A 24,582-nucleotide genomic window follows, 5' to 3' on the forward strand; every position below is an offset into this window, starting at 1 on the left:
AAACAAGTGTGGTATATTTGACCTGGGACTCATAGCCACACTCCTAAGCATTGAAATTGTGCACCGTGTGTGGTTTATAAATAATAAGTTTGAAGCTTATTATTTATAGCAGGTGACAGCTGGCACTGACCGCAGCCGTATCTCTTCCTCTGTTGCCACCAGAGTGTCTCTACGTGTTCCCCTGCCAGTGGAACTACCGCCCTGATCACTGCATGTATGGAAGCAACTGCAAAGAGGCTGAGCGGGAAGGCGTGTCTGTTCTGCATGGCAACCGTGGCGTCTACCACGACGACAAGCAGCCCACTTTCAGAGCGCTCTATGAAGCAATCCGGGATGTAAGTGTGCTCTTCAAAACACCTCTCAGCAGACATACGCTTACCAACATGATGCACTGCAAGTGCTGGGGTTCATGGGTACCTTGAATGCCAAATACTCCTAAAGATAACTCCTATGCCTTTTGCCATCCTGTAGAGTAAGAGTTCCAGGTAAAGAGAATGCAACAAAAATAAGATTGTTTTCTTTAGTTCAAGCTAAGCATGTTGCCTGGTTACCAGCTCTAAGCTCTTAAGCAATCACGTCTCAGGCTGGTCAATCAGAAGCTGCTACATTGAAAGCAGCAATTAGTTGGTTTCTTTTTCTGCTTTGTGTGTGTGTGTGTGTGTGTGTGTGTGTGTGTGTGTGTGTGTGTGTACATGTTTGTATCTGCTGCATGGGTGGGCAAGTGTGCATATGGAGACCAGAGGTTGACACTGGATGTTTTCCTCAATCACGATCCACCATTTTTAAATGTGTGTATGGGTGTTTTGCCTGCATGCATGCCTGTGCACCACATGTGTGCCTGATGTCCTTGGAGGACATAAGACAGCATTGAATCTCCTGGAACTAGAATTATAGGGGATTGTGAGACACCATGTGGATGCTGGGAATTGAGCCCATGTTCTCTGGAAGAGCGGCCAGTACCCTTAACTATTGAGTCATTTCTCCAGGCCCTCTTCTTCATATTTTGAGACGTAACCTAGAGTACACTGGTTTGGCTAGTAAACCCAGATCCTAGCATCTGTACCTCCCCAGTCCTGGGATTATAGGTATACTCCGATGCACACAGCTTTTTATATGGGCGTGGGGATCAGGTTGGTTCAGGGCCTTAAGTTTGTATACAGGCTCTTTGCTAACTGAGCCATATCATCAGCCAACCAAGCCCTTATTGACTTTTTTTTTTTTTTTTTTTTTTTTTTTTTTTTTTTGGTTTTTCGAGACAGGGTTTCTCTGTATAGACCTGACTGTCCTGGAACTCACTCTGTAGACCAGGCTGGCCTCTAACTCAGAAATCCATCTGCCTCTGCCTCCTGAGTGCTGGGATTAAAGGCGTGTGCCACCACTGCCCGGACCTTATTGACTTAAAAAGTGCAATCAAGAAGCAAAAAAAGAGGTGCCTGTCATTATTTCCGTCAAAGGGGATATGTAAGGGTTGCATGGATGCCTCCCAGATGATAGGAATCTTCTTATAGCCCAGGGGTCTTGAGCTATATACATCCCGAACCATGAATCAGGAATAGGGAGCTAGTACCCTGTAGCTGCATGTGTTTGGTTTCAGAGATCACGCGTGGTAGAACCCCTTCCCCAGGGTTTTATTTCACATGGTTTCAGTCACCATGTCCAACCATGGTCCAAAAATATTACATGGAAAATTCCAGAGTTACACACTTTGTTCGTTGTAAGCTGTGGGCTATTCCCAGTAACATGGAATTTGATGCCATCCTGCTCCATCCTGCCAGGGATGTGAATCATCTCTTTGTACATGTATCCACAGGGGATATGTTGTTACCCACCATTAATGTAGTAGCCACAAAATGTCCAGCCTGTAGGGTTTGGTACTTACTCATCATGGTCTTGGGCATCCACCAAGAATGTAGGAATGTACCCCCATGAATAAAGGGTGATAGTATGTGCAGTGCTGACATGGAGGAAGTGGAACCTCAAATAGATTGAGCCCACTCCTTCTTCCTTGAAGAGATGTGTGAGCACAGGCTAAGGAGTGGTTCAGGGCTCTGTGTTGCCCAGTACCTTTTACCTTGATATTGCAATGACTAGTAGGAAGCCAATAGCAGGTACTTACAAGGAACTCCCTCCTTCAACTGTCCTTCCAAGACATAGAGCAGGGATCAGCAGATTTTTCCAAAATGAATCCATAGAAGATTTGTGTTTCGGCATTCATAAATAAGGTCACGGAGGAGCACAGTAAGCGTTTCCATTCATGTACTGACACTGGATGAATTGGCATTCCAACAGCAGAATGACTATGGGGTCTACAATGCCCAAGCCGTTTGCTGTCCACTATTGTCTGCCCCACCTCCTTGACAAGAACTGTTTGCGGATTCCCTGATATAGACTGTATTAGAGAGTTTTTTCTTTCTTCTTGAAGATCTGGGAATGCTGCTCTTCACCTTCTACCTGGTGGAGGCAGAGCCTCTCTGTCCTTTACTACTTCCTTTGTCAGAATAGCTGGTCCGTGAGATTCTGAGGCCTCCACCATCTCTGTCTCCGAGCACAGGAATTAGAGATACAGGCTACCGTGACCCATCCCCCAGCCTGTAGCACATCCCTCTGTATGAAGATGAGCATTTTACTAAAGAATTCCAGTTCTGGAAATGCCAGGGCTGTCCTCCTCACAGGGGATCACTTGTCGTGCATCTAAGCACCTCTCCTGCTTCCTGCTGTTTAGTTTTCAAAGGGCAAGTGATTGAATTACACAATCTGTTATGCACTCTGCGACATTCTCACACTTGGTTACTCAAACATTGACTCAAGGGGGAAACCCATCCCTGGCACGGGTAGAAATCAAGAAAGCATGCAGCCGAGTGGGCTCTGCTTTCCCCTGTGATCTGGCCCTGCTTGGGGATTGAGCAACTGTGGCTGAGTTCTGACTCATCTTGCTTTGTTCTCTCGGGGATCAGAAAGACAGCCAAATGACTCTGTGTCTTAAACGGTTCTACATAATCACTCCATGGGGTTCGACAGTTTAGCCCTAAAAGACAGCTTTCATTCAGGCATTTCCATCAGGACAATCACTAGCTCCAAATCAACACAGGAGTGAATATGCTCCACTGTGTTCCCCTATGGCCGCCTTCTTCTACCAGGCTCTGACATGGTTTTTTACCATACAGAAAAGGATCAGAGCTGGCTTTCCGCCTGAGCTCAAACCCTAATTCTATTTCCCTCTGATTAGTCATTAACTGCTGTTACCTCTCTGAGCCTCTTTGATTTCATCATTGTAAAATGAAGATAATGGAGGGATGGAGAGATGGCTCAGCAGCTAATAGCACAGGCTGCTCTTCCAGAGGACCAGAGTTCAATTCCCAGCATCCACATAGCAGTTCACAAGTGTCTATAACTCCAGTTCCAGAGGATCCAGCACCCTCACACAGACATCCATGCAGAGAAAACATCAATGCACATGAAATAATAATAAAATAAAGTTAAAAAATAAAATGAAGATAATAATGTTACCTTCTAAGGTCTAGAGAAATGGCTCAGAGGTTAAGAACAATTGCTCTTCCACAGACCTGAGTTCTATCCCCAGCATTCACGTCAGGGGGTTCACATCCACTTACGACTCCAGCTCAACAGAGTCCAACAAACTCTTCTGGCTTCTGTGGACATGTACAACAGAAAGACTTTTTTTAAAAAGTATTATCTTCCTAATGAGATAGTTATGAGGACTAACAAAAATGATGGCTTTTAAACTTTAATCACACACCTGACAGTTGGATTCAGTATGTAGTCATTGTCCTAATGGCAAACACCTCTTTCCCTGGTGTTCTGTCTTTCTCGCATACACACAGCCAAACCCTGCATATATGTGTTTGTATGATGGACTGGTCTAACAGCTCCCCCATCATGACCCTTCAACAGTCATCAGACATACTCTTCAGTAATTCTTTCAACAGTCATCTATAAAGCCTAGTTTAGGCAGAAATAATTCCAGTTGCCCGGAATTTGGAGTCTAGCAATATAGACCAAGTCCTGTGGTTGAGAAATCTGTTCTAGCTAGGCAGTGGTAGTGCATGCCTTTAATCCCAGCACTTGGAAAGCAGAGGCAGGTAGATCTCTGAGTTCAAGGCCAGCCTGGTCTACAGAGTAAGTTCCTAGACAGCCAAGGCACTACATAGAAACCCTATCTTAAAACACAAACAAATAAAAATTTCTGTTCCAGTAGAGGATGTAAAAGTTTTCTGTAACAAAGAAAGAAAGATCCTATCAGAATGGAAAGGTTTAAAGTTCTAAGAGGAACAGGTGGGATGTTTCAGCAGCCAGGTTGTCAGAAAAAACCTGTGTCAGCTTGGGACTGGGTCAGGTGGGGGCATTCATGGGGAAACCCAGGGAAGATCCTGCCAACCAGAAGACACAATCAGGAAACTCCCCAGTGGGGAATGAAGTAGCTGTACCAGGGCACAGGAGGATCATCACCTCGGCCTCCATAGAGCAAGAATGGGAGGGAAGATGTGGCAGGGTTCCAGATCACCTGGAGCTTTAGAAGCAAGAGTTAGACTACAGTCTGGGCAGGAAAGTGACAGCTGTGACTTAATGGTGGCTTATGCCAACTAATTGCTGACTTGCAAAAGGGAGGCACCAGACTGTTTGTGAGGTTGATAGCAGCCATACAGCTGAGAACTGAGCTAGAGGGAGTTTGTGTGGAAGTAGGAAGGTAGGAGGCCAGGGCTGTGAGAATGGGACTTCTGGTTGTCTGGCTAGGGGTTGTGGCAGAAAGCAACTGTGTTCCAAGCCATAGCTGGTACGTGGCACATTTTCAAGTTACCTTACTGCCTTGCCGATCTACATGCTGAAGCAATGTTTCTGGTGACCTTGGATGACTGAGGGACTTGTTCTAGGAAAGTAGATACCCATCCACTCTGCTCTGGGGCTAGAGTAGGGCTTGGCCTTTGACCTTTCTGTTTCTCCCTCTTTTTCTCCCCAGGGTTTTTATTGGCAGGAGTTAAACTCTGATTTGATCTACCAGCTACCCTTTCTCTTTCAATAGGATGGTGATAAAATTTGGCACATGCTAATATCCAAGTAGTCCAAAAGGTTTATTTTGGAAAATACTAGTCTTTCGTATATCCCATGGGGAAGTAAAGAGATATTAAACAAGTCAAATCTTCACACATTCAATACTGAGTGAATTTTTAAAACTCAAAATGACTCACTGACCTTTGGCCTCTTGATTACTTTACCCCCAACCTTCCACACTTGACCCTATATGATGGATCCCCATTCTGGTGCCCAGAATGCTTTCTAAGACACTTGTATTTGCTCAACTCTTGGCTTTCTATAGCCACCATAGATATTCCCTTAAGTTTCTTGGATGGCAAACTATTAATTTGGGCTGGAGAGATTGCTCCTAGGTTAAGAGCACTTGCCGCTTTTGCAGAGGATCCAGGTTCAAATTCCAGTACCCACATAAGTGACTCATAACTGCCTGTAATTCTAGTTCCAAGGGATCCAGTACCCTCTTCTGACCCCTGTGGGTACCAGGCATGCAGGTAGTGTATACACATATACACATATGCAGAAAATAAAAATAAATAACCCTTTTGAAAATAATAAACTCAATGTTTTATTGTAGTAGATTTCAGCTGATTGTCTGCTTTAACCTTGTGTTCTACCCCTTAGATATAGACAGCGTCTTCAGACTTGAAGAGCCTTAGGAAGATAAGCAAATCATATTTGGTGGTTTTTGGGAGGGTTTTTGGGCACCATGGTCTAGGCCTATTATCCCAATACACTAGAAGTGGAGGCAAAAGAATTCCAAGTCCAAGGTTAGTCTTAGTTATAGAAGACTACGTCAAAGAACAATAGAGAAAACAGAGTTGAGAGGCCAGAGAGTTACATGATTCCATAGGGCCGTACCACTGGGCCAAAACTTAGTAAGCTTACACTGTGTTATGTGTTTTAATAAGAGTGACTAATGTTTTAAACAGCACTTGAGCCGGGCGGTAGTGGTGCACACCTTTAATCACAGCACTTGGGAAGCAGAGGCAGGCAGTTTCTGAGTTTGAGGCCAGCCTGGTCTACAGAGTGAGTTCCAGGACAGCCAGGGCTACACAGAGAAGCCCTGTCTCAAAACAAACAAACAAACAAACAAACAAACAAAAAACAAAATAAACAGCACTTGAATAATAAGCTTCTCTCTCTCTCTCTCTCTCTCTCTCTCTCTCTCTCTCTCTCTCTCTCTCTCTCTCTCTCTCTCTCTTTATTATCTCTCAGTTTCCCTTTCAGGACAATCTTTTTCAATCTATGTACTACCCTCTGCAGCTGAAATTTCTGGAGATGGTGCATACCCTGTGTGGACGGATCCCCCAGGTTTTTCTCAAGCAGATTGAGAAAACGATGAGAAGAGCTTACGAGAAGCACGTCATCATCCACATGGGTCCTGACCCCAGGAGCTGAGTGTGTCCTCTTGCGCTAAGCCAGCCTGGTGTCTGTAACCGAGGACGAGGATCCTTACACTGCCTGGATATTTGTGTGTGAATATTTAATGGTGCTCTGTGACTGTTGAGGTTCAAAAGCCTGATTGTATTTTGCTAAGTTAATTATCCCTACAAGGGAATATGCTTTTCATTATTTTCTCCTGATATCCTATTTATCTTTTATTTTTAAAACTATTTTATGAATTTTACATTGTGCCAGTCGGTTGAGAGAGAAAGGGGAACTGTTTCTAGCCCTCGAATATGAACCCCTGTTGATATATGCAGCTATCATAATTATCTGGATTTCTTGAGACTCTTCCTAGGCAACTTGCGCTCATATCCTATTAAAAAGCAGTATGTTTTGAGGCTGGCAAGATGGCTCAGGTGGTAAAAACATTTGCCACCAAGCCTAATGGCCTGTGGTCGACTCCCTAGGTGGAAGATGAGAATTAACTCCACCAAGTTATCCTCTGACCTGCATGTGTGCCCACACTCACACCAACAAGTAAAGAAATGTAGTATCAAAATAATAATAGGGGCTGGAGAGATGGTCCAGGGGTTAAGAGCACTGATTGTTCTTCCAGAGGTTCTGGGTTTCATTTCCAGCACTCACATAAATGACTCACAACCATCTATAACTCCAGATCCAGGGCATCTAATGCTCTTTCTCTTCTTCACAATCACTATGCACATAAGTAGTGTGCACAGATATACATGAAGGGAAAATGCCCCTACACATAAAATAAAATGGTAACTTTTTTAAAAAATTAAAAAATAATAATATGTTATGGGACAAACAAACTTGAAGAGAATATAGGTCAATGTGGCCCAATCGAAATTAGATTAGACCCAATCCTGCCAGCCACTTGAAGAAGGTTGTTACCATTTGAATGCGTTTCCTTCCAGATTCCTTAAAACTCCCGTGGCTTCTGTAATTCCCACTGCAACATGTTGAAAACATACAACCTCAGTCAAGCGCAGCCTGTTTGCCGAGATTTCATATAGGAGACTAAACAGTCAGACGAGATAATTACGGTATGCTGTGTCTGGAAAAGGCTTTCAAACCAGCTAATTGGACGGCATTTCGAGATGAAGCATGTGTCTGAGGGCGCATCTCAGAAGGCTTGCTGAGCTCCATGGAGGACTCAATCATGAGAGATTTCTATGCCACAAAAGCTTCTAAAAGCCCAAGGGATCTCTTTAGCAAAGAGGTGTGAGTTTGTGTTTCTCTACAGACAAGATCACTTGATTAGACTACTGGGCAGGGGTCAGAAATCAAAGGACAACTTTAGATGTTTGTTTGGGTTTTGTGGTTTTAATCGTATTTTTAACTACGCGTCTGTGTCTGTGCCAGTGTGTGAGTGCAGGTGCTGATGGAGACCAGAAGAGGGGGGGCATTAAATCCCCTTGAGCTTGAGTTATAAGCAGTGAGGCCCCAGACTTACGCGTTATACACTAAACTTAGGTCCTCTGCAGGAGCTGCAAGCACTCTTAACCATGGACCCATCTCCCATCCCTGTATGCTGTTTTGTTTTGTAGTTTAAAGACAAGGTTTCACAACCTGCCTGCCTCCACCTCCAGGTAGGTCCTGGATCTACAGATGTGTACCCCCACACCCAGCTCCAGTTGCAGATTTAATTTGCTCAAAGTAGCTATTTCAGATAATTTCATTGCCAAGAAAATGCAAATTCCTGCCAGCCTCAGGACTCTTTTTCACCGTGGTTAGCCAGCTCTTAGCTTAGAAGCCTTACAACCCTAGCACATAGCTACAAGAGAGAAAGCTCTTATTCTGTCCCCCAAAGGGATCTGACTTAATCCCTAGATGCTTATACAGGAGGTATCCATGTAGGGCCATTTTGCATAATGAGTTTTGCATACATGACTTTTGTTGTTGTTATTTCCTGCAGCCTAGAGAACTGGGAGGGGGCCATAGCATCTCCATGAGGTTAAGAGAAGGAAAGTCGTCTTCTTTTAATTAATTGCTTTTAATACAGCAAAAGGAACAACCCCAATATAAGTACATTTCTATAAAATACAGGTTGGTATAAGATGGATCCTATTTTCCAGGGAGGAAAACATTTAAAAATAAACATCTTGAGTTCTCTTCATCCTACACAGCAATCTGAAAGTGAAAATTTAAGAAAACAAAATAAAACTCTTATTTATGAAGTGTGAGAGCCCATCCATCAGTAGGTTATCACAGCCCCCTGGATCAGCAGAAGTACTACAGAGGAACCCTGCGGTGGCAGCTAGTGTATGGCACAGTTGTTGTAGTCGCAGATTAAGGTCCAGCCACTCTCTCCTCTTGCCTACCACCTGCTGCCGTTAGGGAAATCACCTCGTGGTGCGCCACTCTCATTTTTACTGTTGTTTTGTGTCCTCACCAGCAGATGTGACATCTGATTTGGGTCTTTCCGGCTGCGGGCACACGGGTGTCGGGTAACTACCCACAGTCTGGGTTGTAGTGATGGGACCAGAATGTACACACAAAGCCCTGACGTCCATTCCAGTCTTGCTCTGTGTCGTATGTTCAGTGAACCCATGAGTGCTGTTTAGACTCCTCACTGGCTACCAGATCCAAAGGCCTTCCATCAAGTCTGTGGAGAAGCCTTCAAATACAAAATACAACGCTGCCTTTGGTTTTGTGAAAGCAGGTCTACTCGCACTGACAACTGCTTGATGCCAGCTGCATACACAGCCCTGTTGGCACGGAAGCTCAATGACAGAATTTGAAAACATTCTAGAAGGATCAGCCATGATCATGTGACACCTTAAAAATCTAGTATGACACACACACACACCACTCCCCATGTGGAATTCCCCACGGTATGGCCTACAATTTTAGGTTCAGTAGAGAATTTAAGGGCAAAAAAAATCTCTTCCAACCCTTTGTACCTAAAAGTGGTAATTATTGGGTTTTCTCTGCCTTTGGTATTTCCTGGCAAACACCTTTGAAATCTGAGAGCACATGTTTATTTGGTGAACTTCTAAAACCTGTGATCTGCAATAAGTAAGGCTGCCTTTGAGGTCCTTAGGCCGCACTGCGTTTACCCCTGCAAGAGCTGAGGATGGTGTCTCCTCTCCTCCAGCTCTGCCCTTGTTTCTTTTCCCCTCCTCACCCTTCCTTCTTGTCTTAGTCACTGTCCTATTGCTGTGAAGAGACACCTTGACCAATGTATCTTTCATAAAAGGAAGCATTTAATTGGGGGCTTGCTTACAGATTCACCAGCTAATCCTTTGTCACCATGTTGGGAAGCAGACAGGCATGGTGCTGAGACTGAAGCTGATAGCTTTCCACTGCTTCTTCTTCAGGCAGAGAGACTCCCAATGACACACTGCCAACAAGAGCACACCTCCCATCAACTGGGGACGAGACATGCAAATAAGTATATGAGCCTATGGGGGGCATTATGATTCAAACCAGGACATCTCCTCTCTGCCTCTCTGCTGCCTGCTCTCTTTTATATATAGATATAGATATAGATATAGATATAGATATAGATATAGATATAGATATAGATATAGATATAGATATAGATATATAAGTCTGCTTCCCAGACATGACTGTGTCTGTCTATGTAGAGTGTCAGAGCACATTGAAAAGATCATGCTTTTGCATGCATTGGAAGTGACATTTCAATGGCAGGCTTAGTAGGAAGGCTGAGGTTGCTTCTTACTGTTTATTAAATCTGAGAAATTGTGACTTACATGAAAATTCTAATACTTGAATATGTCCCATCTGCAAAATCAACTTGACTGTCTCCTTGACTTTGACAATTGTGGTTTAGCACAATGCTCTTGGCTTCAGTTTTTGTGACATTTGGATGCCATATTCAGCGCCCTACTGTGAACCATCTGCACTTGCACTGTCTGCTTCTGAAATGGACATATATGTGTGCCCAGAGGCTGGCTGGTATCTCCGATGTGTTTGTGGTGTCCATAAGTGAAAGCCAACAAGCACAGCAAACCGCACATAATCAAATCTCCATCCAGAGTGGTAGCTCTGGGCACAGTGGCGCGAGACTATCATCCTAGGAAGATGGCTGAGAGTTAGCAGCTAGCCTGGTCGACCTGGTACTCAGGCCTTTCTCAAAAACAGCTGGAGGAGAGGCTGGAGAGATGGTTAAGAGCACTGACTGTCCTGCTTTCCAGAGGACCTAGGTTTAATTCCCAGTACCTACTAATGGCTTACAACCATATGTAACTCCAGTTCTAAGGGGGAATCTGACACCCTCTTGTGCTTCTTAGGATAACAGGCAGGTGTGTAATTCACAGACATATATGCAGACTCAATGCCCATACATGTGATTTTTTAAATAGTTAAAGACACCCAAGCAGGGCCCATGCCTTTAATCCCAGCACTCCGGAGACAGGCAGGTGATGTCTGAGTTCAAGGCTAGTCTGGTCTATAGAGTGAGTTCCAAGCCAGCTGGGGCTACATAGTGAGATCCTTTCTCAAAAAGAAAAACCAAGTGCACATGCACATGGTTATGTCTGAGGGGGAAAAAAAGTTACTGAGTAGTCATAAAATAATGATTCAGTAAGTTAAAATCATTATAGCCTGATCTGCAAACAGGACACCTGCCACATAAATGTTGTAGAATTATACGAAGTAATATTTGGTATTTACTCATAAAGAATAGATGCCACATTTGATGAACCAAAATGGGCATCATTTTATGATCTGATTTGGAAATTCATTCTCATTCTCAGTGTGAAAGTGTCTTTTAACAGGGTGGCAGGCAACTCTTCTTATGTTTTTGTTTCCTGCTATATTTTCATATTTTCCATTTTTGCCTTTCCCTTTCTGTCTATGATATACATTTCTGGGTAGTATAGGAACCAGGGCTTTCTTGGAAGATGTGACAGGACTTGGGAACTGCTGTGTAGGTAGAAGAGAGTTCTAACTAGACCTTAGATCCACTCGTCTATGATTGGGGCTGTTTCAGACATTTTAAAAGGCTAACACCTGCACACACTCATACACACACGCCACATTCCTTTTAAAAGGGACACCACCTTTTACTCTGTCTGTGAGTTGAAGAATCATCGTTAAAATCGTTCATTTCACAACAGCCTTGTACCCCTTTACCTCTGACAAGATTTCTTGGGCAAAAGAGAGAGCTTTGATCTAGTTTTGGTTTTTCACACGTCAAAACTGGAAATATTCTCTTGAGTTGCAGCATAAAGCTCTGTGTGTGTCACCATATGTGTGAACACGTGAGAACCAGATGCATTGCTGACTTCACTGGGTTGACATTTGCATTGTCATTGAAAAAGCTTGTCTGCTGTTCAGAGTTCCTAAGGAGTCCCTGAACACAGGTTGTGTTTTGTTTTGTTTGTTCAAATAACTTTGGTGTTTTTGTTGTTGTAATTTTATTTGCAAAGAAATACATTTTAAAAAGAACAATCCAAAGAAAAGGAATTATTACAGTTACTAAAATGGAAGACAAGAACTAAGATGACCTGTCTCAGCTTTTTAAATGTTTCATCTCTTGCTTATTACCTTAAAAAAAAACAACTTAAAAGCTTTAAATATGTGTTATTTGATATTGCTTTTGAATTGTGCATGTATGTTTTTCCTCATACGATTTTAAGCCTAAAACTGTATCTTAAGTATGTATAACTAGTAAAGAGTATTTAATACGTAGAATAGTTTATTTTTTAAAAAACCATTAAAAATTTTACCTTGATTATAATAGTGTTGTCATAAGTTATTTGTTTGGAGTAGTCTTCTCTGTTTGAGGAAGAATGAACGGAGTTTGGAAAGTGTGAAAATGAGCTGTCTATAATCCCTTGTTGTGTTTAGCAAAGTTGTACTTGACTTGTTGACCTCAGCACATACAAAAATAACTGTTTCAAAGGTTTCCAGCTCATCAAAATATTTTTTTTCTATCATTTCTTTTTAAAATCAACACAAGGTGTTCAGTTCATCTACTGAATTTTCTCCTCATAGTTAGGATTAAATGTTAAGTGTTTTGTTTTAAATTTAATTATGTGTCTGTGTGTGCACATATATGCTTATGTGTACAGAGTCTGAGGAGGCTGGAACAGGACATCAGATCCCCTGAAGCTGGGGCTATAGGCTGTTGTGAGCAGCTCAGTGTGGTTGTTAGGAACCAAACTTAACTTCCTCTGCAAGAGCAGTACCTGCTCTTAAAAGGGGAGCCATCTCTCCAACCTCTAAAAATTAAATTTAAATACTAGTGCCACCATTGTCTGATAGAATGTAACCCTCTATACCTTACCAGCCGTCTGTTAAGGGACTAAACTCTGATTCTCCTTATGTGACATTCTGAGGAATAACCAAAGAAATGTATGTTAAATGCTTGTCATGTGATAAACACTCAGCTTACTCATGAACACTAGCTAATGCTACCACCAGGGACCTATCTACCAAAATAGGAACTTGTACAATCAACCCAATTGTACCAACCCAAATCCAAAGGCTTGACTTCTTTGGCCCTTGACCTAGGTAGCATGGGATGGGAGGTTGGCTGACTATATCTCTTGTTTTCCATCTGAGATTTCATGGCATCTCTAAACTCATTTTAGTGGGTGAATATGTTATTGATGCTAAAATGTGAAGGGAGTAAAAGCAATGTTGTCTGACTCTAGACCGGTAGGACCACCATTACACATACATTGTTCTTAATGTATACAGAATAAGGGAACATTTTTTTGAGCACGTGCTTTCCCTTGCAGTGGTTCTCAGCCTTCTTGATGCTGCAACCCTTTAATATAGTTCCTGATGTTGTGTTGACACCAACTATAAAATTATTCCGTTGCTACTTCATAGTTGTGATTTTGCTGCTGCTATGAATTGTAATGTAAAGGGGATCGTGACCCACAGGTGGAGAGCCAATGCCTGAAAGCTCTATACAAAGTAGAAAGGAGGTGGCAGTGCCAACCATGCGTGAAGCTGGCATGTCTCCCCAAGGTATCATTCTGAAAATGTGGAAGCTATATTCAATGTGGTGCTACTTAAAGGTAGAGGTGTAACTTAACTTTCCTAGCATGCACAAGGACCTGGGTTCAATCCGCAACCCCTGCCCCCAAATAAAGAGGGGAAGAGGAAAAGGAAGGAGGAAAGGAAAAAAGGAAAGCAAGCTGCTATGATAGAAAGCAAATAAATAATAATGGCTAAAAGATACATTTCTAAGCCAGCACCACAGCGCATGCTTGCAATCCCAGCACTCGGGAGGCTGCGGTAGGATGATCATGTGTTTATAACCAGCCAGGCTTCTGTAGTGAGACCCCGTCAGAAACTCTGTGTGTGTGTGTGTGTGTGTGTGTGTGCGCGCGCGCGCGTGCACACGCATAAGAGAGAGACAGAGACAAAGACAGAAAGACAGGAGCCAGAGAGAGAGACAAAGAGACAATATGAATATGGACTGGCTCATGTAAGTGACAAGGTTCCTGCCCCACCCCACTCCACCCCTCAACCAACCCCAGCAATCTGTGTGTATTCAAAGGCTCACACAATATCAAGGGAAATGTATCTTTCAAGTTGTTTTTGTCTTTAACATTTTTATTGAAATCCATTGGCCATCCTTCTAGGATCCCAGCCATAAAATGTTCATGTCCTTACAATAGCATCTTACCATCTGCAGAAACACATTGTCTCCACATCCAGATGAAAAATGACATTGCCAAGCTAAGCCGCCAAAGAATCAAGAAAATTATTCTCCTGGAGTTTGATTTAATATAATTACAACATTCAATTCCCCTGAATGGTAAACAACCATTGGCCACCTAAAGCCCTCCTCAGAAAAAAAAAAATCCATAATCTAACCAAAGAGATAATTGGAGGGATCTTGTCATAAACCCAATCTGTTGGGCAGGACTCACTTAGCAGTCCCTACAACTATAGGCAAAGTCATGAGTGTAAATGTATCCTCTACACACCTGTAGTGTGTGTCATTTATGACATGTACAATGTGACTGACAGGCCTTGTGAGAACACCTACTCTTACTGAACATATAGGACATATCAAAATATTAATATTCTCCTTCTCTGGGATGGCCATGTTGTGTTAAATGATGAATCAGGTGTGTGTGTGTGTGTGTGTATTATATATATATATATATATATATATATATATATATATATATATATATATCCTGAATTATATATATTCCAACCAACCAGCCAAAAATAAAAAAGAATCATATATATATATATACATATATATATGATTTCTTCATAGAAATCCATTGCCTTTGCCTCCCAAGTGCTGGGATTAAAGGTGTGTACCACCACTGCCCAGCAAAATTTGGATCCTTTTTGAAATATTTTTATCTGTGTATAACACACATCCATGTAACTTTTACTATCCTGCTCTAACTGCTGTCTTGGAGGCTTATTGCCTGTGTCTGCTAACCTAGTCCTAGCTTCTAGCTGCCTCACCACAATCTTATCTAGGCCTACAATGTTTTTAGCCTCTGATACTTAATGCTGAATAAGCTCACCCTTTCTTGTTCTTTTGGATCTCTGACTGGCTGGTCAACTCAAAGTTGTTTTGAGTTGTTTTGGCTCAAAGCTGTCTCCAAGCTGACTAACTCAATCTGGCTTTTCTCTCTTGTCCTCACCTGAATTTCACTGCTTGGCCTTATACTGTAGTGCCAGGGACAGGTTAGTGCCCCCTCCTCCAAACCAGACAGGAGCTGATCTAATGCCACTCACGGCAAGGTCTTTATTCAACTCAAGCTAGCTGGGAGGAGGGGGCTAGCATGCCTTCACATAGGACAGTTTTGGTGGTGGGGAGCCAAAAGTATGTATTGGGGCAAGGATTTATAAAGTTACAAATGTGTGTGTGTGTGTGTGTGTGTGTGTGTGTGTGTGTGTGTAGGGGTATATTTAAACATCTAATTGGAGAGCTTCTGTGGCCTTTAACATAATTGACTGGTATTGGAAGTCATACCATAAACTTAATTTCTGTTTCCCTCTGCACTGGCGGTAGTTAGGCAGGGGTGGGCTTGTAACCTGGGGGTGAAATCTGTTGGGATAATAACCTGGAGTTGCTTGTTGGGGGTGTAACCTGGAGACTGGAGCTAGGCTTGGATTTGTTGAGAGTTAACTTGGAAATTGATGCTAGGTACCGGCCTCTTAGTTTATCTGAGTTCAAACTTAGGTCAGGTTCTCTAAAATGGAGTCTGAGTTAAAAATGATTTGGCCTCTCCATACTAATGCTGGCAATCTGTTTGGATCTTCTTGCTCCTTCTTATTCTCTGCCTTGTTCTGTCTTCACCTGTGTCTAGCTGCTCTCTCTCTGTAACCTGTCTCTGCACAACTGCCCCAGTAAAACTGTCTTCTTCTTCTTCTTCCCATCCTCCTCTTCCTCCTCCACCCCCCTTCTCTCTGCACTGCTCTTTTAAGTAGCTTCCTTTTCCTCCCTCTTCTAATGAGAACTGGGAACATCCTAATCTGTCAAAATTTTCTTTGATTTATCACCTTGTCTGCCACTTAATTAGACATCACTTTCAAATATAAGTGCTTCCTTCTACAAACTAACCTTACCTTAATTGGTTGAGATTAAAGGTGTGTCCTAAAGATGTGTCTGTATTCCAGCCAGGGATATTAAAGGTGTGTGCTAAGGGCTGAGCCATACACTAAGTAGAAACAGGGTCAAGTATCCTGTAACATGCCCGTGTTACAGAACACGTGTGGGGATCCGGGGTCCACTTGTAGGAATGAATTTTTTTCCTCCCACTGGGTGGGACCCAGGAATCAAACTCAGGCTGTCAGGCTTGTCAGCAAGTGATCTTACACGCTGAGCCATCTCACTGAATCAGAAACCGGGTTTTTCATTAAGTTATTATGAGGAATTATTTAAAAAATACAGAGCTAAAAGAAAAATGAAGAAATCATACCAGTTTGGGCACACGAGTATTTGAAACCTGGTTGGTGATTAGAACAAGCCCTCTTATGGCTTGCTATTGCTGGCATGTGTGCAGTGATAGGGGCAATAGTTTAAAAAAACTAAGCTGTGTTCCAAAGGGAAAACACTTAAAGTCAAAATTAATGAGGGCTGGAGAGACGGTTCAGTGGTTAAGAATACGGGCTGTTCTTTCAGATGACCAGGGCTTGAATCCCAGCACCCACAGGGGAGCTCACAAGCCATCTGTAACTCTAGCCCCAACACCTTGGATTTACACTGGCATACAGGCAGAACACCCATACACATGAAACATAAATAAAGGTTAAAAGAACAAGAAATGAAAGTAGTTGGTTTGTTGTGCATCAGTACCGGAGCTGTCTAAAGCTGCCCTCCGTCTCTTCAGACAGTGTGTGCGTGCACAGCTTCTCGTTTGACTTTCTTCCTTTCTGCACACATGATTTCTATGCAAAGCGGCTCCGGTTTCACCTCCCCAGCCCTGGCTGTCTCAAGGCCATCCTCTGTGATGGTGACACCTGCTCTGCCTGCTTAATGGCATGCCGAAGGCACTGGAAAACGAACAATTCCGGGAGTAGTCTTCTAAATAGACCAATATAGTATGTCTATAACTTGGCTAGCTCCCATTGGGTCAGTAATAGAATTGCCTGCTCCACAATTTCACCCCAGAATCCTCCAGCAGAAGGAGTTCAGAGTCCAACAGTGGGGACTTCCTTGATAGTATGTGCTGTATTCGCCCCCCTGCTTTCCTCTCTGACCCCTAACCTATCTACCCACAGTTCTATAGACTTGGAAACAACCCAAAGCTTTGACTCATCATCTGCCATGGGTAAGATTTTTTTAAAAAAATTATTTTACACAGACAGCATCTCACTGTGTACCCCTGGCTGGCCTGGAATCCACTATGCAGACCAGTGGACCTGAATTCCCAGAGATCTGCCTGCATCTACCACCTGAATGCTGGGATTAAAGGTGTGCACCACCACTTCTGGGAAACTACTTTCTCTAAGAGCTTATGTTTCTCCAAGCGCAGTCTCAGGGGCCACATTTACTAGTATTCCCCATCCCAAACCCCATGACCATGGTTCTCACAGTGTGCATTTTGGACTGGCAGCATCCGCATCCGCATCACTGATAACATGATAGTAAGGAATATCTTTGGACTCTGCCACAGACTTAACTGAATCTGAAACCTGCAAGTATACTGCACAGCCAGCTCTTGGGTGGTGCTGGTGGCCACTTTAGTGGTGCTAAGGATCAAGACAACCGTCTCAGGCAAGCTGAAACACTCTGCCTCTGAACTGCTAGCCACACCCACAATCTGTGTTTGAATAAGCCGGTCGGGTAACTTGAGAACCATCGATTTAGTCTCTGGATGAACTGGACAGTGCTGGCTCTTACCCAAGGCCTTTGGAATCCTGGGATTTAGGAGCCAGAATGTCCCCTTTCCTGTCAAACTTTCCCAGGTAACTCCAGTTCACTCTACAAATTGAGAATTATTAGTCTAGTGGTGTCTTATCAGTGGCAGATTTTAGAATACTTGAAGGAGTGTCAGGACATGGGCATCTCTAAAAGGTGAGTGTTCTCTTGAGAGTCCAAGAAAAGAAGATTCAACAAGAACACTGAGGATTTCGACAAGCATGAACCAGCGTCTGTCATTTGGGTGTATAAAACATTCCATTGTCACCAGACGTGGTGGCACATGCCTTTTAACACCAACACTCAGGAGGCAAAGGCAAAACAGATCTCAGTGAGTTTAAGGCCAGCCTGGTCTACACAGACAGAGTTCCAGGTCAGTCAGCCTATATGGTAAGATCTTGTTTAAAAACAAAAACAAATATACCATCAGAAGAAAAACCCATTCCATTGTAGGGGCTGGTGTAGCTCTGCAAGCACAAGGACTTAAGATCAAATTCCCCAGCACGCAGGCCAAAGGCCAACCAGAAAGGCAACATTCTGGTTGCGTGTGTGCTGTAAGCTCAGCATTGAGGGGCACACAAGCACAAGCACACCCCCTCCCCCCCCACACACACTGGGTGGCCAGCCTAGCCGATGCATGCAGCTTCCAGTTCAGGAAGAGACCCCGTGTCAAGGCAATGGGCAGAGAAGTACAAAAGAAGGCACTCACGCTGAGCCCTGCCCTCTGCCCCAGTGTGCTTGGGGTGCAGTCACTCACTCACAATACGCAACTCAAACCCAAGTAACCCTTCAGTTTATGTCCTCTGAGAGTTTATCGAGGCCCCACAGGCCTTTCCACCCCTCCTTCTCCGTTCTTTCACACCCACCAGCCCTCTTCTCACCTCCTTGACCGCAACAGCTTAGTTTAGCTTAGTTTAGTTTAGTTTTAGTAACTAAGCCATTTCCCAGCCCCCCCCCCCAATTAGAGTTCTTTTAAAGCAAAGGGTGGGGCTGGTGAGACCACTTGATGGGAGAAAGGCACTTGTTGCCAAACCTTACAACCTGAGATTGATCCCCAAGGGTTCACGTTGTGGAAAGACGGTACTGATGCCTGCAAGTAGTGCTCAGATCACCTAGGTGCATTTGTATGCCACTCTTACACACACACACACACACACACACACACACTAATTTAATCTTTTTTTTTTTTTAAGAGTAAGAGTAAAGATTGCCAAACAAGGTCAGGAATGCCTGTGAGGGAGTAGAGATAGGAGGACTGAGGATTTAAGGTTATCCTTGGCTACATATAAAGTCTGAGGCCAACTTAGGCTACATGAGACTTTGTCCAAAATAATCAAAAGAGGGGTAAGGGGATAGCTCAGTTGGTGAGCTGTTTGCTTTCATGAAGCCCTGGGTTCGATTCCCCAGCACTGCATGACCCAGGGGTGATGTCAGGAGCTCCCAAATGGGCTCTGTGGCAGATGGAGGCAGCGTGCCAATGTTCATTACTTCGTGAAATGAAGAGGAACACGGTTGTCCTTGTGGTAAGAATTTACACTAAGGTTTGCAGGGGCTTGTGGCTACCTGCTCAGCACCTCAGGGTCTCAAGCATCTCAGAGAAAGTGTTCCTGTATTAGTGTTGTGACTCTCTGCATTTGAAATTAGTCAAAAGACAGAAGTAGCAAACTCACAGATATTTTTGTCAGTCAGCCAAAACAAGAACAAAACATGACCCAGGAGCTCCCACAGCTGCCATTTCAACACTTTGGAGGTGGAGTCGGAATGATTACAAGTTCAAGGTCATCCTCTGATACAGGAGTTTGAGGCTAGCCTGGGTTACATGAGATGAAATGCGGGAGAGAGAGAGAGAGAGAGAGAGAGAGAGAGAGAGAGAGAGAGAGAGATTGACAGACACAGAGATATATCAGCATCACACACAGACATAAAGAGAAAGGTGACAGGGACAGAGAATGTTTGGCAGAAGAGGAGGAGACAGGTCCTGAACTGGCTTTCAGGAGTCAGATCCTCTGCCCTGACTTCAGACCCCCTTTCTCCAGAGCTGCAGAAGGATAGTTTGTTTCCATTAGTTTAAGCAACTGAAGTTAGTAGTAAATCATCACTGCAGTTTACAGAAAACAAATATAGTTATAGGGGGTAGGTAAGGAACGCACATAGAAACACGACACACTCATGATGACATGATTAACGTCACTATCTTTAATGATGGGACACACTGGACGGTGTGCCATGCAATGTCATGGAAAGAGAGCACAGCATTTCTCCATGGTGTTCCTGCCAGGGGCCCCTCCATGGTGCTTTCTGGGGTCTACTCTGATGAAGGGCTCTGTGGCAGATGGAGGCAGCATGCTAATGCTCAATTCTTCAGGAAATGAAGAGAAACACGGTGGTCCTTGTGGTAAGAATTTACACTAAGGTTTGCAGGGGCTTGTGGCTACCTGCTCAGCACCTCAAAGTCTCAAGCATCTCAGAGAAAGTGTTCCTGTATTAGTGTTGTGACTCTCTGCATTTGAAATTAGTCAGAAGACAGAAGTAGCAAACTCACAGATATTTTTGTCAGTCAGCCAAAACAAGAACATCAGGTTGTAGTCACTGAGGCAAGCCACTGGCTTAACTGGTTAAGTCACCTCTTCGGGTCACAGCTGAAGAAACAGGCATTTTAGACATTAATGATTTACCTGGGTTCACACAATCAGGAAGTGGGAAGCAGGGAATTAAACCCAGATGTCAGATTTTAGACCTTTATGTAAACCAGGAGAACATTCAATGAAATAACATTCAATTACTGATAGTGTATGTGTATCTTTATGTTTATACGTGTGTGTCTGAGGTTTTCCTAAGAAACAGAAATAGTGAATATGGGACAGAGAGACACTGTTTTTTGTTTTGGGGGGTTTTTTGGATACAAGATTTTTTACTGAGCCTGGAACTCAGTGAGCCAGTGAGCCCTAAAGATTTTTCTGTCCACCTCCCCAGCACTAGGATTAGACACCCACACTCTGTGCTTTGTAGTGTGATGTGTACAGACACACAGACAGCACTGGGGAAGGCGAGCAGGTGAGGAGGAGAGGGAGGAGAAAGGTTGAGAATTGCTATAAGCATTGTCAGAACATTGGCTCACATCATGCAGGCTGCCAGCCCTACAATCTACAGGGTGACCTGACAAACCAGGTCCTGGGCAGAGCCAATCAGACAGAGGTCATTTAAGATCACTTTGGGGAAGAGAAAGACTATTGTTATATTGAGGACTTTACCTCATTAAAAGGGGCCCAGCCCACATTAAAGAAGACCAGCGGTTCCCCTCTGGCTTCCAATTCAGACGCTTCCCCCATGCAGAAACATACTTACAGATGTGTGCAAATTTTACACACCCCCTTCTCTGGGAACTTCTGTTACCTGGACTCTGCCTTAGCGGCCAGCAATAGCCAAATTTATACGAGACGTTGGTTCCTAGTATAGTGGTATGGACACTTGGCCTGAGTCAGTCAACCAGATACTTTGCCTGTAGCTGAACCATATTATTTAGTATCCTTAGCAATCTAATTAGAATGAAGTGGTGGGAGATTCAGAGAGCAAGATAGGGAGGCAAAGAGGAAGGAAAGGGTCAGGGCTGGGGGTAGTGGATAGCTGGTGGGCAGGGTGGAAGTCCCAATCTCATAGAATACTCCACCCTCCCAACAGTCTCCTGTTTTCTTTTTCCAGATTTCTGGAAGCCCACTTCCACAATGGCGGTCCGGCTGAATGAAGACACATTTATCTAGCCTGTCCGTCTCTCCTCTATCTGCTTGAAAGCTGCAGGTCATCAGCAGCATTGACCATGGTACTACAGAAAGCAATCCCCAGTCTTTAAGAGCAGACCTAAGTTCCCCGTATTTTCACTAAAAACCTGTTAGCTTGTGAGAGTCTGGGAGATGAATGAAACCCAGTGGGTTTGGGAAGTAGTGGCCATACTGTTTAGAACGTTATAACCGGTCTATTTGTCTACCTCCGCTTTATATCCCTATGCTTTGTGATGTACAAGTAAGGACTCAAAGGCATAAACAAAAGGCCACAGGAATCACAGAACTTTCCAGGATTTATATAGAACATTTGAATTTAGTTTAACTGATATATAAATATATAAAAATTGCAAGCATTTATGGGTATCATCTATGTATCATGTGATTTTATTTATATTGTGTTTTTTGAGACAGGGTTTCTTTATTTAGATCTGGCTGTCCAGAAACTCACTATGTAGCCCACGCTGGCCTTGAACTCAGAGATCCACCTGCCTCCACCTCCCATGTCGTGGAATCAAAGGAGTATGTCACCTGGTCTGGCTTTTGTGTGCTATTTAAATCAAGGTAAGCTTATCAATCTTCACAAATGTTTACCATGTCTTTATGATCAAAGTCTTTTTTTTGGGGGGGGGGATTTGGTTTTTTTTTGAGACAGGGTTTCTCTGTATAGCCCTGGCTGTCCTGGAACTCACTCTGTAGACCAGGCTGGCCTCGAACTCAGAAATCCGCCTGCCTCTGCTTCCCAAGTGCTGGCACTAAAGGCGTGCACCACCACTGCCCACCTAGCCTGCTTCCATCTTAGACAAACTAGGTTCATTCCTTTTTATGATTAAACCTGTTTCTTAAGCACTGGGCTATGGCCCCTGTAACCCTAACTACAAATGGTTCTGTGCTGCCTGCTCCAGGAATGGCAGTCATGCCTTTGTTTCAAAAAGCTAATAAGCATCCTGCAACCCTCCTTCCTTTGCTTCAAAGGATTGCTATGGCTACCTTGTCCTGACAACCTGTTGTTATGACCACATTGCAATTATGCCTTTGTTTCAAGAGATTGTTAGGACTAATGTGTATTCTTATGTTCTGCTCCTGTAACACTAAGTATTTTGCTTGCCAAACCCCCCATTAGAGCCCCTCTACCCCTGAGCTTTAAAAGCTTTTTAACTTTGTCTTCCTCGCATCCAAGGCTGACCTCTCGAACTCTGCCTTAGAGGGAGGCAACCCAATTACACTGATAAAAAAGATCGCTTTAATTAATTGCTTGCTTTAATTGATTTGGCCATGATGATTTGAGTGGGTGGTCTTTCTCTTCCCATCTTTGGGATTAAAAACAAAGTTTAGCAGGAAGCCGCCCAGTTAAGAGTTCTAGGAGGAAGTAGGAAGAAACCCAAAAAGCCAGGCCCTCCTCCCTTGCCTCTACTGTCTTCACAAGCCTGACCTCCAAATAACAGATAAGGTACTAGGCCGAAGAGAAGGGCGCACGGCCGTGCAGCGGGAGAGAGAGGAGGAGAAGGAAAGGGGAGAAGGAGGTGAAGAGAGACCAGAGGGAGAAGTGGGAGACACAGGAGGACATGGCATGGAGGGAAGACGAGGGGAAGAGACTAAGAGAAGAGGGGAGGAAGTGGAGAGGGAGAGAAAAGGTTGTAGAGGAAGAACAGAGAGGAGATAAGGATGGGAGAAGGAAGGAGAGGGGAGGAAGAGGATGGGGGAGGGAAGGGGGAGAGGAGGAAGAGGAAGGAATATGGGGGAGAGACATCTAATTAGTGGGGTGTGGCTCAGTGACCCACACTTACCTAGCATGTGAGAGGCCTGGGTTTGATCCCCAGTGTACAGAAAAGCGGCAGGTGGATTCCGACTAGCCATAAAACAAACTTAATTTGACCCAAGCTGAGAGTGACGCAAGGGACAAAGCAGAGTGGCAGGAATGGATCTGGCTTGTTCTCCACTGGAAGGTTCTAGTAGAACTCCCTGAACCCTGTAACAATGGAACATGAGAGCTACCAGCCACTTGAAACAGGGCTGGGGCCTGAGGAACTGGTTTTAAGTGAAGAATCTAGAAACTGAATTTGAGATTTTCCTGAGTTTTTTTTTCTTCAGATTTAAATATCTGCACTTGGCTAGTGTGGCTGTATTGTACAGCAGATTGTTCTGTGTGAGAAACTGGGCCCTGTGGTGGTTAGGAGAGGGGAGAGGAGATGGTAAACTGTGTTGTGGAGTTAGTGATTCCATTCAGAGCCAGAGGGACCTGGGCACACAGAAGTCATCGCCAGTAGTTTCATGACATTGTCCTCCCCTGAAATCTTTCTGTGATTTCTGAACACACACGTTCATCAATAGTGGCCTAAAGACATAGAACAATTGGTTGGCAGCAAAATTTGGCAGAGATATTTTGAGTGAGGGAGGATTTTGCTTGCATCTGAAGCCCAAGGTTAGAGCCAGAAACATGTTTTTTAATGTCAACTTTGTAATGACTGTGTCCAGATTCTTAGCATCTCAGTTCCGTCTGGCAACAGGCTTCACCCCTTCCTTGTGGACGGCATGGTATGTAGGCCTCGGGAAGAGAAGGTAGAACAAGCAATAGTTTTTCTTTTTTTCTTTTTTTAAAAATTATTTTGTGTGTGCCCGAGTATGCGTGTTAAAATGGAAGTCAGATGACAGCCACATGAACCCAATGGACTGAACTCTGGCTCTAAGCACCTTCTCCAGATGAGCTACCTCGCTGGCCCACAGAAAAAGTTACAAAGCACTCCATATTGGTTTAGAGCCAGCTGTCCTGAGTTCTAGAACTGTCTTGACACACTCTGTCTCCACTTGTCAAGTAGTTCTAGAAGTGTCCTGACACACTTTGCATCCATCCGCCATGGCTGAAGATCCTCTCAGAGATTCTTGCTCTCTCCTTGTGAGAACTGATTGATACCCATAATAAAACTGCAGCTGCCTGCACACTTCAGAATGCTAGCCAATGTGTCTGTCGAGTGCTTCCTATCCACAATTTCATTTGTTCAATATGTCTGCTTAAAAGGTTTTGTT

The 24,582-nt window shown here is 43.8% G+C and overlaps 1 protein-coding gene across 1 annotated transcript in view; it reads left to right on the plus strand.

Annotated features, from left to right (window-relative positions):
- Gxylt2 (glucoside xylosyltransferase 2) overlaps nucleotides 1-8,731 on the plus strand; it is a 92,347-nt gene extending 83,616 nt beyond the window's left edge. Inside the window, exons 6-7 of the mRNA XM_052174438.1 lie at nucleotides 163-335; nucleotides 6,265-8,731. Of these exons, the coding sequence (XP_052030398.1) occupies nucleotides 163-335; nucleotides 6,265-6,447 (356 nt within the window). The 3' untranslated portion in view covers nucleotides 6,448-8,731. The remainder of the gene's footprint in view (nucleotides 1-162; nucleotides 336-6,264) is intronic.
- Nucleotides 8,732-24,582: the final 15,851 nt, after the last annotated feature.

Source organism: Apodemus sylvaticus, chromosome 2 (assembly GCF_947179515.1).
Source record: "Apodemus sylvaticus chromosome 2, mApoSyl1.1, whole genome shotgun sequence".
NCBI classification, from domain to species: Eukaryota; Metazoa; Chordata; class Mammalia; order Rodentia; family Muridae; genus Apodemus; species Apodemus sylvaticus.